Here is a 20,847-nt window from a genome sequence, read left to right on the forward strand (position 1 = left end):
CAACCTTACCACAAAACAATGTGTGTGTGATTTGGATTTTTAACATAGCTTAACAATTTTTCAGTCATATCGCTACTATGTCTGCAGTGTGGCAGTTATTAGTGATGTCTAGCACTGGGGCATAACGTCGCAGACATGTAGCATGATGTCCCACCCAGTCACATTATCCTGACACCAGGCTGACCAGTCCTAACACTAACCTCATAATGCTGAGCGCCAAGCAAGGAAGTACCATTTTTTAAGTCTTTGGTATGACTCGGCTGGGGATCAAACCCACGACCTCGCAAAACTATGTAGAATTTGATCAAAATTTTAAAGAAAGCTTACTAGCATTGAGGGCTTTCAAATTTATACAAATGATGCCATGCTACTAAAGGTCCACAGTTACACTAGTATACTGGTTTACTGCAGTACTTATTTTCAGTGGTATTTATCATGGTACGTTTTCACAGTACCTTTACTTCGGAAGTTTCTGTCAGTAAGGAAAATAAGGAAATTCTGGGTTAATCTTGTGAATTTAATGATGTTAAAAGCATGTTTTCAATTTTCGTGACCAAATAATTCCACTAATTTTTTAAATACAAAATAATTTGTTACAAATTAATTTAAAATGTTACAAATATTATTACATTTATCAACCATTGATCACACATTTGACAAGTGTCAAATATGCCAACATGGTATCCAAATGGAAGTTTGTGAAAGATATTTGGGCGAAATCTAACTTTTTGAAATATTTTAGATCAAAATAGATTTAATGTTAATACATATATATGTACCATCAGGTAAATTATATATTTTCCTTATATTCATTTCAAATCTGAATCAAGATGTACTTGCAACGATAGAGCTCTTTTTGTATTCATTGATCATAAAAACATATACATTGCTTAAACCAAATTGTAAACATTGTCATAAATGTATACATTTAAACTTTGCTAAACCAGCTTCTTTTTAACCTGATGAATGGGTACATACTGTGGTATTATAAATTTGCGTGGGGGACCAATGTTTATGGTTTTCATTGTTGCCCAAACCATGAATTTAAATCCCCAACAAAATATGAGCCAAGTAGGATGATGACCCACACACACACACCGTTTTCTTACAGCGTTTCATTCATAGAGATTAACACAGCTACTAGTATTTGATAAATCAAGGTCAATACTGTAATCTGGTAATTGAATATTAGCTTTTACATGTGTATATTTTATTTTAACCTTTTGAAACAAGAATTATAGAACATTTTATATCGTTTTAATGCATATGTTCGATAAGGTATCTGATAGTTTAATTTTCCGTTCACTGCCTTAAATCGATGTGTGTAAGTAAGGATAGAGAGAAAATAGAGAAAAGGCATAAGCATTCAAACAATGGTAATACTGAAAATGAAAGAAAAAATAATACAAAATAACAGTATATGAAAAGTAAATTTAATACTTATTCAAATCAATACTTCATTCGAGTACAACTGTTTTTGAAACATTTAAATCTTTCTGAAAGCACATTTCATTTTATCCATGCATTTTTAATCCAGAAGAACAACAATCCTGTAAAATACTTTAACTATATCTTGAAACACTCTTATTAATGAAACATTAATACACTAATTACAGCAGAGTATTAAATCTCACACTTCACAGATTTTTGGACAAAGCTACTGTATCACATCATGTCAGTCAGGTCTCATGGTACTCACAGATGCTTCTCAGGTAAATAATCCCCAAATCGCTGAATTAAACAAGTACAGATTTCTCAAAAACACTGATAATTAGGTCCGATCTTTCACTCGTTGTCATGTGAGCTGCAGTTATCCATTCAGCGTGAATTGGCTTGATTAATGAGGTTGCAAGGTTTACTAATACTGTGCACTGATCATCACCAGTAACATCTTTTTCCATAATGGCGTCCATGACCTGTGGAAGTGTGACTTTAATTTTTCTTTGTACTCTTTATTTACTGTCGAGTCTAGTGGTTGAAGTACGTCTGTACAAGAGGCAGGCACAAACAAAGGAGTGATTCCACTGTCTTTCAATTTAGTTAGCATCTTTGCACTTTCATGGGCTCTAAACGCATCAAATATTGATGGTACAACTTGATTGACAGTTTTTTAAGTAAGAGATCATTCATTTGAACTTTAATAACTCATTGGCCTAGTTATTGGCTGTGTCGGCTTCCTTTGCTGTTGAGTACTCAAACAAAAACATAACGAAAGTGATTAATCTTGACAGATGTTTTATATATGCTCATAGAGATGGAAGTATTGTTTTAGTGTTGTTGGCGGCATTGGCTTCGACTGATGTTATTCACTTGGTCAAAAACATGGTGTAAGTATTGAACTTGCCAGGTCTTTGATTTGTGCTCATACAGGTGTTAGTATTGTTTTAAACATTAAGGTGACCTCTGTTCATGTTGGCATAGTTTTATTCTTTTGTATTCTTTATTTCGGGTATTTGTTGAGGTTAAACCATGAAATTAAATACCTACTAATATGCAAATTTTGAAAGACAAAATTTTGAATTTAAGTACCCACGAAAATGCTTACAAAACCATGAAAATTTAGCCCAACAGAAATAAATGATACTACAGTATTTTGTTTGGTCCCAGTAAGGCCATTCCTTATACAGTCATACCTCTTTGCTGATTACTTCTGTGAAACAGCCAAGCTTTTGATCCCATTATTAGCTGGTTTGGGAGTGTTCTACTGTACAATATGTATTACTTGGAGAAAAGAGTATTTTAAAATTATCATGTAACGTTTATACATGTTGAAAAAAAAAAATATAAACAGTATCATCTGACAATTCTAGCATTAAAAGGATAGGACAAGTTTATTACCTATTTATTCATTTTTAGGTCCAGTCAAACTGCAAGCAACAAAGATCCTGATCTGCTGTAGAATAATACGCTTGTAGATCAGGGCCTATGTTTGTTCTACTGATCACTCCTAATAAACTGCAGAGATCCAGATCTGCTGATGAATTGCAGTTGGACTTGTCTTATATGCGATTATGAATGGTTGTTTTCATTTTGATATCAAAAAGTATCTTTTACAAAAGTTTCATATATAACTTGTTTGATTATATATGAATTATAGCTCTTGAACCTGTATGATTATATTTGTGTCATTCTGTGTCAACTTCTTTTGAATAATTATGTATCCATGCATACAAGGACCTATGGTGATTTAGTGGTTGGTATGTTGGACTCAAAACTGAGAGGAAGCAGATTTGAATCTTACTGTCAGACAAGTCTGGGTCAGCTATTGTGGTATTTCCATGGGCAAGGCACTTTACTCTAATTGCCTCATCATTAAATAACCTACCTGTGATGCTGTGTTGTAAATTAACAACTGATACAGACATACAGTGTGGAGCATTTTCCTGTTTTGTGCAATGGTGTCTGTTTATAAAGGTAATTTTTCTATGCAGAAATCGATTGGGTTTATGCATGTAGGTTGTAATAATTTCCGTGTTTCTAGCAAGTTGGCATCTTTGTACATCAAACCCTTTCTCTCAGTCTAATTCTATCCATTTTGTAGATGAGTGCACTGCCAATTATGCTGGTGTATAACAGCTAGCAAAGGACACCATTACTGATGATGCCAGTTTGATTCCTGCTAGGAATGAATTTTAATCACTTGTTTCAGTTTTTGCACATATACATGAAGAGATTAAAAGGAATTTACTTCCTGGATTTGCACTCACTTCATGTTAGGGTCATTATGATTGGTTTTGCACATCATTCCACCCTCAGCTTAAACCACCATTTTTACATGTTTAAAATGTTTCTCAAAGCAAAAAGTAAAAAATTAGAGCATCTGAACAGTTTATTCTTTTGCTCTTTTTGTCATAGTGTTAAGCATATGAAATAGTGTAACTCAGGATATTACAAATACTTTTCTTTGGTGTTCTACCATTTGAGCTGTTTGAGTACTAACTCTTAACTGGCTCCAGCATCACTTTTTTCATATTCTTTGAGAAACTTCCCAATATCTTCTTTTAATCATCCCTGTTGACACACAGACACCTGCATCCATGTAGACCCCCAGTCAACTGTATCCATGTAGACCCCCTACTCATCTGCTTCCATGTAGACCCCCATCAACTGCATCCATGTAGACCCCTCTGCAGACAAATGCACTCATTGGTAGCCATTTTTCAATACATGTTCTCATGATGATTGCAGTTTAGGAGAAAAAAATGCTTTGTTGTGGCTTGTATCTAGAACCTCTCTAGCTCTAGATGGGTACCAAACCATCTGAGTTACCATGCTGATGCCCCTGACTGGCTCCCATGTCTAGCATTATAAGACAACAAAAAATAAGCAGTATCACCCCCTTCTTGGAGCAGGAGACCTTCGTGACCTTTACATAAAGTCTAGTATAATTCATAAAATTTCCATTTGTTATGTAACCCATTGAATTAAAAGGATTTATTAAATAACCTATAGTACCTGCACACTTTCCAATTTGTATGTACCTCACTGCTGACTTCATAAATGAAAAGAATCATGGAAATAAATTGCAAATAGGTGCAGTACATAATTTTCAGTTGGTCAATGAGCGCGCAGTATTCCATTTATCACGTTGCATTTGAATATTAAACTGGCACAATCATGGCCATACCAAGCAGTAACATGGGAAAATGGGTTAGAAGAAAAGTACAAGATGCAACAATGTTAGAGACTTGTGGGGAGAGTGGTGTTCTATATCCAACATGTACCGTTTGACTTTCTGTTAAAAATATCACTAATATCTTGCAAATATGAATTATATGAAAATATAAAGCAGTGACATGAAGGTACTGATAAGCAAAAAACTTGGATATGTGACAATGTGAAATTACATTTTAATTGGTTCAAATTAGGCAGAAACTAAAATGAAAGGAAAGTCGCAGAGATTAAACAAAACACTCAATTTCATGGGAATCATGATAATACCTGCAGTAAAAGTGGGGCCATTTAAAATTAAACTCCCTTTTTTACAGTCAAGTTTATTGACTTTGTATTAAGCAAAAGAAACTATACTGTATTTCTTTTCTTTTTTGTGGCCTCATAGTTAGGGTTTCGTCACATTGTTCATTGTATACTTTTATGACTTAAATCTTTTACTTGCCTAACTGTATTTTGCCTTTACCAGGGTGTTACATCAGCCAGCAAACAAGCAGCATTCATGGATCATTTGATAGATATAGTACTAATTGCTGCATCAGCTGAAGATCCTCACAGCAAAGCTCTCCTAAGTCCAGGAATTGTCAGGTAATTATGCTTCAGGAAGTAGTTCAGGCTCATGCCCAAAACAGGTAATTATGCTTCAGGAAGTAGTTCAGGCTCATGCCCAAAACAGGTAATTATGCTTCAGGAAGTAGTTCAGGCTCATGCCCAAAACAGGTAATTATTCTTCAGGAAGTAGTTCAAGCTCATGCCCCAAACAGGTAAATTTGCTTCAGGAAGTAGTTCAAGCTCATGCCTGAAACAGGTAATTATGCTTCAGGAAGTAGTTCAAGCTCATGCCTGAAACAAGTAATTATGCTTCAGGAAGTAGTTCAAGCTCATGCCCCAAGCAGGTAACTTTGCTTCAGGAAGTAGTTCAAGCTCATGCCCAGAACAGGTCTTTTTGCTTCAGGAAGTAGTTCAAGCTCATGCCCAAAACAGGTAATTTTGCTTCAGGAAGTAGTTCAAGCTCATGCCCAACAGGTAACTTTGCTTCAGGAAGTAGTTCAAGCTCATGCCCCAAACAGGTAACTTTGCTTTAGGAAGTAGTTCAAGCTCATGCCCAAAACAGGTAATTTTGCTTCAGGAAGTAGTTCAAGCTCATGCCCCAAACAGGTAATTATGCTTCAGGAAGTAGTTCAAGCTCATGCCCCAAACAGGTAATTATGCTTCAGGAAGTAGTTCAAGCTCATGCCCCAAACAGGTAATTATGCTTCAGGAAGTAGTTCAAGCTCATGCCCCAAACAGGTAATTATGCTTCAGGAAGTAGTTCAAGCTCATGCCCAACAGGTAACTTTGCTTCAGGAAGTAGTTCAAGCTCATGCCCAAAACAGGTAATTATTCTTCAGGAAGTAGTTCAAGCTCATGCCCAACAGGTAACTTTGCTTTAGGAAGTAGTTCAAGCTCATGCCCAAAGGTGGCGCTCACCAGATAATATGTACTTTTGAGAGAGTGGCGTATGTAAGGTGAAGTAGTTTGCATTTAAAACATGCACAATGGAGAGAATGTTGGCATACCTCTATGCTACATTAATGTAATGTGGATGATATTTCTTTTGGATATTGTACTTTTGGAAATTTTACATGATTTAAGCACACTGCTAACTAAAATGACTGCTCCCTTGTGTTAAAAAATCAGCCTGAATTAGTCTGAAGTACACTATACATAGCAGCTATTAAAATAGGGAAAATGAATTTTGCCAGACTAGACAATACCAGCTTCTAAAAGTGCAATGAATGAATTACCAAATATGTAAAATGTAAAAAAAAGTTATCGGCTCTTTTTTATACAATTTACCTTGGAAGTTCAGGAAGTGAAAATGACCAAGTAGAGCTAGCACTTTTTCAAAAGGTTCACATTTGAAGTAAGGCCAAGCTGTAAACTCTATAACCCATAGTACACCCATCAATCATACATCAAAATAAAGGGAATTAAACGTTCTTTTAATTATACCCAAGATATACAAGGTCCTTTTTAAATAGCCAGTATAACCAGTGAGGAAAGCTGGGGAAATTCTTTCTCTTTAAAATCCTAACCCTATGCAAAATACGAAACTGTAGAGTGCCACCAAAACAGACTGCTCATATTTAAAGTATTCCTACATGATACGAATTAAGCTGACTAGGAGATCAACCAATACTATTAAGATGTTGATGATGCTAGCCTCATTCTGGTTGCAGTTATAGAATATCAAATTTGTTTGGACTTGGAGTTTCTTGCTTTAAAAGTTTGAGAATACATGTCCAAGATATCTCTCTAGGTACTAAATGTTATCCTCATGCTATACATGAAAAACTCTTTTTTTTTAAACAGCAAATTTGATCAAAATTTACAAAAGAATAGAATCCTATGCCAATCTAAGTCCCTCCTTTTGCCTCTCCAGATCACCACAAATTCCTTTCTAAAACTACTGTTTTCTGTGAATTCCATACAGTTTGTGTGTTTTTTATTATCATGGTAAACATATACAAATGTACTTTTGTCTGGTGGGGTTAATTATAACAAAATCAAGTCCATAATTTAATCATTGTCAGTAATCCCTGTTGATCATTACGAAAAGTAGCCAGAAAAAAACCTTCCATATATACTCTGTATAGTTTTTGAATAGTTCAAGCATTTTCAGAACATGTTACATGAGAGAGAGAGAGAGAGATTCTGAAGATATTTAACTGCAGTCCTCTTTTGTATTGAAATCAGTGATGCCTCCCCTTTGGATGAGCAGTTTAGCCAGAGCTGTCTCTACATTGATAGTCTGGCCAGGCAGGAGAATTTAGACCTGGTATACAACCCCAGACTTGACCTGCTACCTCCAGACATACAACGGCAGGTGGAGAAATCGTGGGCAGAGAAAGGTCATGATAAAAACAAGTAAGTCAACACATCAAGGGCTGATTGGATCACAATGTCCAGCCTATAAATACAATGAAATCCCTCAAAACTGAACCCCAGGTATACTGAAATCCCTCAAGATTGGTTGCTCCAGATTTTTCCTTCATTTTAATATGATACTGTTTTTTCTTCAGTAAAACTAAACCCCTCAGCTCTGGAAACTCAAATACATTTTTGGTCCAAAATTTAATTAACACTCAAAAACCTTACAACTAAAAGTCACTTCAAATGAAGAAATGTATTTTAGCTGCAAAATTCATTACACATACAGTATATATTTTTAAGAAATAGCTTACAGTCATGCATTACGTAAACCACAACTGACACACATTGGGTCAGATTATTTATGGTTAGCAAATACTTCAGTGGGAAAATGGGTTAGTCAGTGACCTGGAAATGTCCAGAAGGCATGTGACATAAAAACAATGCTCAACATGCATGCTTATACAGATTAATGAGGACAATTGGCTAACTTGAAGTCTTGGCACATAAAAGAATAGCCAGTTTTTAAGGTTCATTTGTTATAACTTTTGAGTATGAGAAATAGTGTGTAAAACGTTTATTATCATTTTGGGGAAGAGTTCGCATATGAATTTGATATAGCTTCTGAAATTTAACAATTTCAACAGGTTGTTGAAGTGTTTTGCCAAAATAAACATTATCGGAAATGTTACTTATTACTGATCCATGAGTAAAGCCAGAAAGTCGTCTTTGTGATTGTTTTCAATTAATTCTGTATACAGTCGTTGGTCAAACAATAGCCAACATGTGTTTCTTCTTTAAATGTATACACAACCAAGCAGCAGATGATGCGGTGGTTGATAAAAGATTCTCACAATTTAATAAACATCAAAAAACGAAAGCCGCCAATATGTTTGCTGGGCTTGGTGGTGTTAATAGACACAATCAGTTGACCAGTAAATAATGTTCGCTTTATTAGCTGGAAATTGAAAGGGTATGAAATTGTATGTGCATTCAGCTTTAAAAAATGTATAGAAGTGACTCATGACCAATGCAGGCCTACTGCACTTAGTTCTTGGGTTTTACATGTGTATGGTGTTTGTTTATGAACTCCTTATTAATTTCTTATTTTTTATAAAAAATATTTTATCATTAAGGAAAAGCAAGTTCACAAACACAAGTCATTCTCTGCTCTTTGCACAATGATTAGTATAGTAGTTTTCACACTTTTCTTTCGATATTTCCAAAATCTGAAGTAAACGTTATATTCATGCTGAAAGCATGTGTTGATTGGTAATTATTCTTGCTGTAGTCATTCATATGAATAGGCATACAAGCATTAATTATTGGAAATTTACAATGGATAAATGTACACGGAAACGCATATGAGAAAATTTTAGCGGTATGAAATTATTACAGACACTGTAACATAATGAACTGTACACATGCTTTGTCTTTCTTAACCTAATTTTGCTGTTAAGTTTTCCCACTGAATTCAGACACATAATGATCTTTGACAAAATTATTGAATAGTTTAAATATATATGCAATTTTTGCAATGGAATTACACGTATTATGGATAAATTCCAAGCCCCGACGGTACGATATCAGATGGCAAGTAAACGGTGTTAATACTCTGTTCATGATATATATTAGACGTTGAATTCAGACACAATGATCTGGGACAAAATTATTGAATATTGTAAATCTGTTTGCAATTTTTCAATGAAATTACGTGCATTGTGGATGAACTGCATGCCACGATGGCCAGTAGTAAATGGTGCTGATACCCTATTCAGCATATACATTAGACATGAATACACGTGTATGTGCCGATGAGTTGTTCTCTGTTCCATAAAAGTAAGATACTGTAAAACCTCGCCTTAACGCGATCCAATTTTTGGGACCCCAGTTATCATGTTATAGCAGGGTTACACTGTAGTTTGTTATATGCAGATTCCATTTTATTTTCATTAGGGTTTTTGAGAAGAAATGTTTTTGAGAAGAAATGTTTTGATTATCTTTTAACATCATAGTTAGATAAGTTAGAATAAAAGGCATAACAATTATCTCACATACAGTTGTTACTTTACTTTTTTCTTCAGACCGCCCAAACTAGAATTAGTAGCAATAGCCAATTCTGCTATAGAACTAGCCAAAAGTTTAGAGAGGCAAAAGGAACTTTTACAGGAATTAAAAAATAATGTAAGTATGTTTCCTGGATATGTATTCTCAAAATAGAGTATTCTAAATATAAGGGACTCAGCTGTAACATGCTTCCTTGGGACACAAGTTTGGATTTATAACACATTCACATTGGGGCTTCCTTCTTTTATGTTCTGAGTCAAGGGTCTCAAACTCAAGCCACGTTGAGGGGTGTATGAGGGCATTTTTGATGGCCTAAGGGCCTAACCACCTTTATTATCTATCATGACACCTTGTGACACCAGTCATTTTGTGGGCCATGGGATATGGCTTGGCAGACCACATGCAGCCTGCAGGCCACATGTTTGAGACCCCCAATTGCACCACTGTTTAGAAATTCATTGATGTTGAAAAACTACGTCTTCAGCAAAAATTCTAATCAAGCCCATCATCAAATCTCAATAATTAGTTGTAATGTACTAACAGTTCAGTAACTGCCAGCAGTTTTGCAGGAGTTAGGTTAATTTCTACTTTACAAAATGATTTCTGCTGATGGTTTATTTGAATTGTGTGTGGAGTTATATTTTTAAGTAAAAATATAGGCAAAGTGTATTTGTTGGTAAAAACTGGGCTGCATTAGTTGTTATTTATTGCCACACTCAATTAACATGTTTGTCAACTTGACACGACGGGCCCCAAGTGGCTGAGAGGTCTACAGCACTTGCCTTTACCAATTACTGTCATTTCACCTTTGTCTGTGTGGGTTTGAGTCTAGGGATTGGTTAATGTTGGTAAGTGAGAAAGCTGCCATTAGCTTCTTATAGGTCAGTGGTTCGTAATGGGATTTTCCCAGGTTCTTCCTCCACCAGTTATACAGGTTGCCACATAATAGCCTATCAAGTGCTGAATAATGGCATTAAACCCAAAACAACAGTCAACTTGCCATGACACGGACTCATGTTTGAAGATGGAAATGGGCTGCTTGCCAAGATCCTGCAGACTTGGATGTTAATTAAAAGTGAAATAAAATGGATATTCATTTATTATGTGTCTATACCTATGCAGGGTGCTTCAGTAACTTTTCAGTCACAATTTATATTTAATGTGCCTTTTCTACTGTTAAAACTAGAATAGATTATGCAGTGTCCTTTTGTCCATCATCCAGAATCTGTCATCTGTTATTATATGTGGTCATATGGAAAATCTTGTTATTGTCACTCGTCCAGAAAGGATGGTTTTATTGGGCGTGGGGTGGGATTTCCATTAAAAGACTTCTTTTGTCATCTTGGTCCAAATTGAAAATACTACTTCTCCTAATCAATTGATCATACATATTGATTGGAATTTCAACCAGTTCTCTACTTGAAAAGTTGAGAAGTTCAGTCAAAAGAGATTCAGAACTGCTGTAATCATGATATATGCATGATCAAAGTGTTTTATGTAAAACTTGTTTGACACCTACAGGGCTTGAAAGATTTGTATCTTTCTACTCACCTAAAAGTGAGTGCTTTATAAAACTGCATAAATGTTAATATTTTTTCCTTATATTTCCGAAAACAGTCGGGTTCTGGAGCTGCCAAACAAGGTTATTTTGCTAGACAGAGATCAATTCATAGGAAGTGGACAGCTAATTTGACAGTTTTTGATACAGCTTGCTTTCATTGAGTCAAAAGTCAAAATTTACATTTTCAGACAAATCATTACCTTTTTCTACAGGCTGATTTGTGTATAAACATTGCAGCTAATTTAAGACACTTAAAACAGTAAACATTCAAATTTCCACATAAACATTAATCAATGAACTGAAAATTCAAGTAATGAAAAGTTGGGCAAAACTAAGTTTAATTGGTCTTTACCATGATTTTAGTTCATTAAGACCCCAAATAACATAACATTCAAATCTTTTCTTCCCCAGTTTGATTACCAAGAAACAGACGAATCTAAAACTGAGAAGGTCTGCAAAACACTCAGTTTGGTTTTATCTGAACTGTCTCAGCTGGTTACTGGTTTTTCCTACTGCTATGAAAATGAAATGTCCCACTGGTGTAACAAGACACCCCCAACCCTTACACAGCTAGGACCAGCATTCAAGAGAGTTCATAATTTACTTCAGCAGTTTGTTCAGGTAAGAATAAATCCTCATGCTATGCTTATTTATACAGGTAAACATATGTATTAAATGCATTTTTAGAAATTATCATCGATCAGTTTTCTTGTGCTCTTTGAATAAAATCAGCAAAATTTGTGAACATGTATGAACAGTACTCCGTGGAAGTCTGAGTATACCTCCTTATAGTGAGATCACATTATAATGAATTACATAACACACATTATAATGAAGTACATAATACATATCAGTTTTCCATAATACTTATAATTTTTCTACCAATTAGACATTATACATTTCAGTTTTCTGTAATACCAATTAATGAACTGGCATCCCTGGCCATACATGCCTTGTACCAAGGAATAGGGTAATACAAGGTCTGTATAACAAGAGAATACTGTATGTATTATTGTATTTGTATTGTCACTCAGCTGCTCTAGAATTGTTTTTGGTTGCACTGAGAATAACGGGTTATTTACTTATCATTCAAATTATTATAAATCCTTTGAAATTGTTTTTGGAAGAAAAAATGGCAGCTTGTGATTCTGCCTGCTTTTTGGTGTAATGTTATACAAATCCACACCATTCAAAAAAATGATCCATTAACGTATGATAGCTGAAAATGTTGCAAAAGTGTGGGGTAGGGCTAATTCGTGAAGAAAGCACGAGTACATTAAGTCAATTTTCAATGTTACTAACTACAAACTATTGCTTTTCATTTGACATGTTCATGAATGTGGAAATGTGTTACCAACGTCTCCGTGTAAATCCATCTCCAGTCAACATTTTGTGTTTAGGTCTCTGAAGCAGATCATTCCTGTTTCATTAACATATGGTTGGCTGAGTGGTCTAAAGCGCTCTCCATTATGGATCACTGCCATCTCACCTCTGTCTGCGTGGGTTCGAGTCTCAGATTCAGCTAATACGGGTATGTGAGAAAGCTTGCCAGTAGCTTCTCGTGGGTCGGTGGTTCTTTCCGGGGTTTTTCCTGGGTTCTTCCTCCACCATTAATACTGGCCGCCATGTATAGCCTATCGTGTGCTGAAAAATGGCGTTAAACCCTATAACAACAACAACATCATTAGCATATTTCTAGTTTTGTTACGTTTTTGTTCCACAAGAAAGGAATTCACCAACAATTGCCATATTTAACAGCTACATTGACAATACAGTTTCTTCTTATATTGTTTTGTACCAAGGGTCTAACTCCTAATGCTGTATGGTAGTTATTATTTTGAAAATATCTTAGAGAACATCTTTATTTACAGTAAGAAGAAGAAAAATTCTGATAAATCTCATTTTATTTACATGATTGATATATTTCTTTGAAATACAGTCTTGCTGCCTTATTGCTGCCCAGAAATATTCTAAAGGGAACTGCTTTATTGTTACCAATACAGTATTATAATAACTTGATACATTACATTTTCCTAATCAGTCACCTGTACCTCCCATGATTATGATGATTTACTTAGAGATTTGTGATAGTACTTTAGAAACTTCAGCATTGTCAGTTTTTTAACAGATGGTTTGCAGTGAAATTGTCATTAAAGGACAATGAAGGAATGTGCTACATAGTGATTGAAAATGATAAAATCAAGAAAAAGCCCCATCTATATTTGTTGTCTTTGTAGTCCAATATGAGATTTCTTTTACATGGAGGTGTCTGCTGTGATAGGTTTTACCATTTTGTACAGCTGTAGTGGCTTGCAGTAATTTATGACACTCATGCAATGATGTAATTTTGCAGTAAAAAATAAGCTCCATGATTTGGTGACACCAAATTGTATGGATTAAAATCAAGGAAATATTCACTTGGAGCCCCGAGTGGCCGAGTGGTCCAAAGCGCTTTCCGTTATGGACTACTGCCATCTCACCTCCGTCTGCGTGGGTTTGAGTCTCGGATTTGGCCAGTGTGGGTATGTGAGAAAGCTTGCCAGTAGCTTCTCGTGGGTTGGTGGTTCTTTCTGGGGTTCTATCTCCACCATTAATACTGGCCGCCATGTATAGCTTATCGTGTGCTGAAAAATGGCATTAAACCTTACAACAGCAACACTTGTATCAAATGGTATCAGTGGTATATAATCAGTAATTAATTCAATAATTTTGTATTGACTTGTAGAATGGGTGACATTTTTTATGGCATTCATGAGTATAGCAACATTGTGAAAGACTTGTTTAAGTAGAAAACTGCACAGATTAATTGCATAAAGTAAGTTCTTGTTGCTGCTGTTGTTAATATTTCAGAAAAGTGATTTAAAGAGGGGATGGAGGGTCAAATTAGTTTCATTATTCGGGGCACCATTACATTCATTAGGAGTGTGCTGTGAGGTGTTTTACCTACTTCTTGGATATATATTGTAAAAAGAAGAAAATATTTACTTGTATTTTGAATAAATCTATGTTAACTTTGTCCAATGCGTGATACAAGTTTAGGATTACATCTGATATCAAGCTAGATGACAGATAAATATGACTCCTCAGCCATCATTTATACTAAAAATAAATCAGTGTAGTGGATAAATTTACTGATGATCTTAGTCTGGTTAATTGACAATTCTCCCTCTCCACCCCCACGTCCATTTACAGGACAGGCATATTATATGTAGCCATCTTCATCTTAAAATTTGTGTTCTTGTAAATTGACTTCATGTAGTATTAAAAAAATAAATTAACTAGTATTTTATTTTGTATGGATTCTTCTGTATCCTGACAATTAAGGTAAATGAGTAATTTTCGGTGTCTCAGATAACTGACATTACTAATTGTCCAACTGAAAGTAGACTTCCAACTTGACTTTTGTTTTCTCTGAAAATTTTAATTTCTCTTTTTCAGCTTCTCCAAGGTTTGAAGTCCATACGAAGCTGTTACACAAATTTAAGCAGAGAAGCCAGCCAACAGATACCAAACCTAATTTCAAAGGATGATAGACTATCAGTGTTAGGTAAGGCATAAACATTCACTTAGTCTCATTGAAATGTTCAAAGGAAATATAGCTGGAAATTCATAGGATTTATTAACTGGAATTTTTTCAAGGTATTACCATAATGAACACATTATCAACATTGAGTGTTGAAAAATTAATATTAGACTAAATTCCTTCAATCAGAGATTATCATAATAAACATACATCCCATCATAAGTATGCACATACTAGAAAAGTTAGTTCCCCTCGTGAACTGAATAACTCTCCAATGTGGAGATTCAAGCTCTGTCCCAATATGGTTGTGCCCATTCAACATATGCAAGTCCATTTTTGAGGCTAATTTAACCAGAATATTAAGGGCAATGCTACACCAGAGATACATGCAGGAAGGTTGTAAGAAAGTCCTAATGTTTCAGAGTAATTTTAGCAGTTGCTTCCCATGCTGAGAATAAGAAACGTGTCTGTGTGGCTTGTAATAAAAGTTAAAACTAAAACGAGGGGTGTGCACCTATGAAGACATTTGTGGGTATGACACAAAATACAGTGATTTGCTCAGCTTTTTTATCCTTTAGATTAACTTTCTTGCTTTATTAACAAGAAATGTAAAATCTCTGCATTCATCATTGTATAATCACTTCAGCACAACATATAAGGCCAGATCAGTCTCCAGGTGGGTACAAGCATATGATTCAATCCAATTTTACAGTGCAAGTTTATAATCTTTTTGAAAAAATTAAAGTTTGGAAGGCATCCTGAGCTGTCACCTAATTTTGAAACCATTTCAAGAATTTTGGGCTGCCAAACTTGTACCTCTTCACAAGTTAGATATATACATGAAAAGACTGCAAGATTTAATCTTAAGTGTCACTTGTAAGGTATATGTTAGATCTTATATAACCAGAGTGCCATTTGTATGATAAACATTTAGATCATAATATTAAATGATTGTAGTATTTAATCCAAAGTGCCATTTTTAAGTTGTATAATAGTAGTCTGGTTCCCTGCTTCGTATGCTTGAACTGTAGGTGTCATGTACAACGATATATCAATATCGATGTAAACTGGATCAATGAATATCTTAGATGATGTGGTGTGAAGTGTTCAGAATTTGCAAAAAAATATGTTACCCTCACCCTCCACGTAAAAGAGGTTTTATATTTTTGTCTTAATCTTTGGCAATATTTAGGCTGTCGTAAATCATATCAATTTCATAGTAAAATTTATAAAGGAATAGATTGGAGAAGAAATTTTTTAGAAGACGCTGTGTAAAATGTACAATATTAATAAAATATCATTCTGTGTACCCTTTTCCTTCATCTTAGCCTACTTTTAAAAATGTTTGTAAACATAATTATGACAGAATTGGTGGTTGAGCTTGAGATAACGACTACTTCAGTTCAAGGCAAAAGTATTACTTAAGTACACACTGTGTCACTAAGAACAGAATATTAAAGGAATAAATGTGCCAAGGTTAGATTAACTAGATCTCTCCATATAAGACCATTTGTTTTGAACACGTGACAATATGGCATCGGCATTCCACTGACATCGTACAGTGGAGTGCATTGTAGGGAGCATACAAAGCAGGGAACCAGACTATAATAATAGATAAAAATATTTATAAGAACATTCATTATTACAGCAATCGCCTCTTAAATCAATTTTCCATAATAATAAAACAGAACTCACTCTGGTTTTGTAGACTTCAAAAGATGGATAACTCTTTGCTCACCTCATTTACTTGTTTATTATGGTAGTTATAGTGATTCTTCATTATAAAATTCCTCACTATTCCGGGGCCCCACTTTTACTGCAGGTATTATCATGATTCCCGTGAAAATGGGTGTTTTGTTTAATCTCTGCCACTTTCCTTTCATTTTAGTTTCTGCCTAATTTGAACCAACTAAAATGTAATTTCACATTGTCACTTATCCAAGTTTTTTGCTTATCTGTACCTTCATGAGGCTGCTTTATATTTTCATGTATTTCATATTTGCAAGATATTAGTGATATTTTTAACAGAAAGTTAAACGGTACATGTTGGATATAGAACACCCCTCTCCCTACAAGTCTCTAACATTGTTGCAGCTTGTGCTACTTTTAACTCATTTTCCCATGCTACCTCGATATGGCCATGACTGTGCCAGTTTAATATGCAAATGCAACTTGATAAATGGAATTCTGCACGCTCATTGACCAACTGAAAATTATGTACTGCACCCATTTGTAATTTATTTCCATGATGCTTTTCATTTATGAAGTCAGCAGTGAGGTACATACAAACTGGAAAGTGTGCAGGTACTATAGGATATCTGTTGTTGGCTAAGGCAAATACATTTTACTTGTAGTATCTGTGTTATAGTTTGTGTTATCAGGTGCATATGTACTACTTGGTCTTACTCCCCCTTTGCCCCCATATGCAGACTTCAAAACCCCTTCCTACTTCATCCATTTGTACTAAATGGATGGCCTCTAATAAAATTGACGATAAAAAAAGCAGCATTTTTTCATGGTTTACAGAGGTTTCAGAAACACTTAATTGTGTGTATTTGGATGTAAATGTTTGATCTGGGATGCAGAAAATCACTTACAAAGGAGTCCTCCATATGCACGCAGTAGATGGACAGCAAATTCAAAGGCTTGCTAGTCCTGCTTCAACCACCTGCTGAGGGAGGAAAATTATGTTGATCAATTGATCATTTTAGCTGTGTTGATATTTCCAATGAGAAAATTCAGTGGCTGAAAGACCCACAGATGTACATGTTGCCATTGTAAGAGTACATCAGTCAGCCTGCAATCTTGTTGAAAAGCACCTCATTCTAATACATTGCTTGTAGATTAACTTACCTGTATGGCTCTCATAAAAATGGTTTAAAGAGGACACACTTTTGTTCTGCAGCCTTCATTATTTGATCACACTACTAACTGATAATACTGTTCTCTTCAGAGTCTTTGGTTTGAGGTTAGAAAAGTTTTAAAACTATCTGCACCGAATTTTGCATTCTTATATGATTCCGAGAGTTTCTGCCAAGAACATGGTTAAACTGCAGATCATAACCTGTCTGTTGTGTACAAATGACCCAAACAGCTCATGTGGCATCTAGTCATACATGAGCTTTTGCCAATTAATAATGTAAAAGCACTAATTTGGTAACATTGTTTGTCCATCGGAAATACTATGAAAATCGCTAGTGGGATGATGAACATGAATGTTCATGTTTGATTTGACGAGTTATATATTCCCCTGTGACTCAACACAATAACTGCTTGTAATATATTAAACTTACAAGTTAAATCTAGTCATTATTTACTGAAAGAGAGTTTAAAAACTTCACAAGACTTTCATTTATTGATCACTATTTAATAGTTTTAGATTTTCCACCATGTTGTGTAATATGTATCACAGTACACAGACCTTTATTGCAATATATTGTAATACTTGAGCAAAATCTTGGTCCAGAATCTTGCTAAAATATGAATAAAGAATCAGGCATTGATTAACAAATTAACCCTTATGCAGTGTCAGCTTACTTAAATTATATCAGGCAACAAAGAAAAACCTCCCCCTCAAAAAAAAAAGGAATGAATGAAAAAGACAACAAAATGTGATGGCAATATACAAGTTTAAAGATTAACTGAAGCCATATTTATTTTTTGATTGCTTTTACAGATATCTATTAAGAAAATATGTACACATGGCAGATATATTTAACATATATTTTGATCATAGTAAATGATTATTTGAAGAAATATTCTTTGTTAGAGTAGTATTTAAAAATATGTCCTTTGTTAGAGTGACGTTTCCTAGGTTTTTAATGTTTTCTTTTACATTTTATAATTGTTGAAAGTTGCAATATAAAATATGTGTTTTACTACTGTCATCCATCAGTAATATGGTGTCTGCAAGATAACTGTACTGGAAAATGTCAGCCTTAAATTTTTCATTTCCATGCCTTAACTTTACCAATGATTATTTAATTTCAACCAGATTTGGAATTTGCAGATCTATATTTATGAAAACCCAAGCAAGTTAAATTCCCAGCATTCCACGTTGTAACTGACATCGTCTAATGTACCTCACCACTATTTTTGGAACACTCCCAAAAAGGAACAGAATTACAAGCAACTTCATTGAATATTTGAATATCATTTAATCCTAACATCTTGATTTTTTTAAAGAACAGTTTGTCAGATAGCTTTTTTAACAAATCATTTCCATCATTCCAAACATCAGATTGGAAGAATTGTGAAATTTATGATAACAGTGGCATTGGAGCTTTGATATTGCTATAACTGTAATCGGGCAATAACTGGAACATGTGCTAACAAGATTGTCATATGCTATGTAAACATACCTGCCAATTTCTTGGGCTGTATAAGCATAACCAACGTAGCAATAAGTGTAATCTAAGCATAAAAAATGTTATCTGTATATTACATGACATAATTACAATAAACTTTAAAAAATGTTCATTTAATTCTTCTAACTTGGGTCTGTAGCTTTTAAATTCCTGTCAAAGTTGGGCACAATCCATGTGGATTAGTACCAGAATACAAACACATAATGAAACAGCACTCATTTGAACTGGTTGACATGTCTGACTTTTCCCGTAAAGTCGACAAATTCTACAAGGAATATGAGAATCTTTTCAACCCATGTGCTGTATTACATGACTTTGTTCCTTTTAAATTTGCAAAGTCCAACTTAAATGTCCTTTTCCTGATCAAACAAGTTTTGAACTTAAAAAAGATTCTCTAACATTTTTCATCTGCAAGTCACATGAATAAAGCCTGTTTCTCCCAACATTTTGTACCATTTGCCTTTAAAGTATAGACTTGTTGACATGTACATCTTATGACTTTAATATTTATGAAGTTTCCAAACTCGACAAAGCCTGTTGTATGGACAAAAATATCCTGCTTGGGTGAAAATTTCCCGTCCTGCAATGATAGATTCTGTTACCGTCTATACTTAATTATAAGTTAATTTGACTGCAAGTTGCCCCACCCCCACTTAGGGCTTTAAAAAGCAAATTTCCCCAAGTCAGGGTGCAGTTTGCAATTCAGATGCATCTGAAGGGGTGACTTGCCCTCAGTGTGTGAAGAGTTGCACTTGGGAAAAATAAACAAGCCAACCTAAATGGATAGATAGATAAGAAAAAAAATGACAAAACCAGTGTGAAATACAGTTATTTTATTGAGTGGAATATGTATCAAATAAATCCTCAATTCCTTACATTTTACATGTTTATATGATAAATCCATGAATTTAATTGGAGGTAGAATACCAGTATAAAAATAGCAGCCCAGAATGCTCTCATTCACAATATCCCATAACATGTTAATTCCACACGTCTTAAAAAATAAAGTATGAAAATTCAAGTCCACACTTGCGAGTCACAGTGTGCTATAAATATCTAATGTCATGTGGTGCAAAGCCCAAACATTCATCCCCATTGAACAAGTGACCAAATAAAGTTCTGAAATTCTCCATTGTGAAGTCACTGCAAGTATTTTCCGTCTCAGATTCCACGACTTTTAATGTCATATCAAGTTGCTCATGTGGAGACTGAGTGTGGACTCCGATACTTCAGTCCTCAAGTCTGTGAAATGATATAATTGTATTTCACGCTGGTTTTGTCCTTTTTTTTCTTATCTATCCATCCATTAAAGTTGGCTTGTATTTTTTTCCCCAAGTGCAACATATGTCATTTGTGCAGTATGATTATTGGGTGTTCAAATACCCACCACAGCTTGATCAGATGGTTGTCACATGGGAAAACAAAGAGGGTCATTAGTGATTAAGGTCAAGTACATACATGGAGTTATAGGACTCTACTTGGCACCGAACAAGTATTAAATTCACAACTTGATCATAAGTATTGTCAACTTGTAAACAAAGTCTCTGTAACTTTTACAAGTCATGGGCTTTTTGGCTGTCATGACTGGCAGATAACCTGTAAAATAATACTTGGGAATTATATCTGGCTTACAGAAGAAGACATAAAACAATCAAAGCTTTCACTGCATCTAACACAATGTTTAAACAGTGAAACACATTTGTAATAAAAATACAGGTTGTTTAGACTTCCACAGCATAGAGTGT

General features: G+C 34.7%; 1 protein-coding gene across 1 annotated transcript in view; it reads left to right on the plus strand.

Annotated features, from left to right (window-relative positions):
• Positions 1-20,847, plus strand: part of LOC149787922 (HAUS augmin-like complex subunit 7) — a 42,437-nt gene that overhangs the window by 15,165 nt on the left and 6,425 nt on the right. Inside the window, exons 5-9 of the mRNA XM_089974173.1 lie at positions 5,141-5,259; positions 7,411-7,581; positions 9,669-9,768; positions 11,624-11,833; positions 14,651-14,759. Of these exons, the coding sequence (XP_089830299.1) occupies positions 5,141-5,259; positions 7,411-7,581; positions 9,669-9,768; positions 11,624-11,833; positions 14,651-14,759 (709 nt within the window). The remainder of the gene's footprint in view (positions 1-5,140; positions 5,260-7,410; positions 7,582-9,668; positions 9,769-11,623; positions 11,834-14,650; positions 14,760-20,847) is intronic.

Source organism: Sinohyriopsis cumingii, chromosome 11, assembly GCF_028554795.1.
Source record: "Sinohyriopsis cumingii isolate HCF-2022 chromosome 11, ASM2855479v2, whole genome shotgun sequence".
NCBI classification, from domain to species: Eukaryota; Metazoa; Mollusca; class Bivalvia; order Unionida; family Unionidae; genus Sinohyriopsis; species Sinohyriopsis cumingii.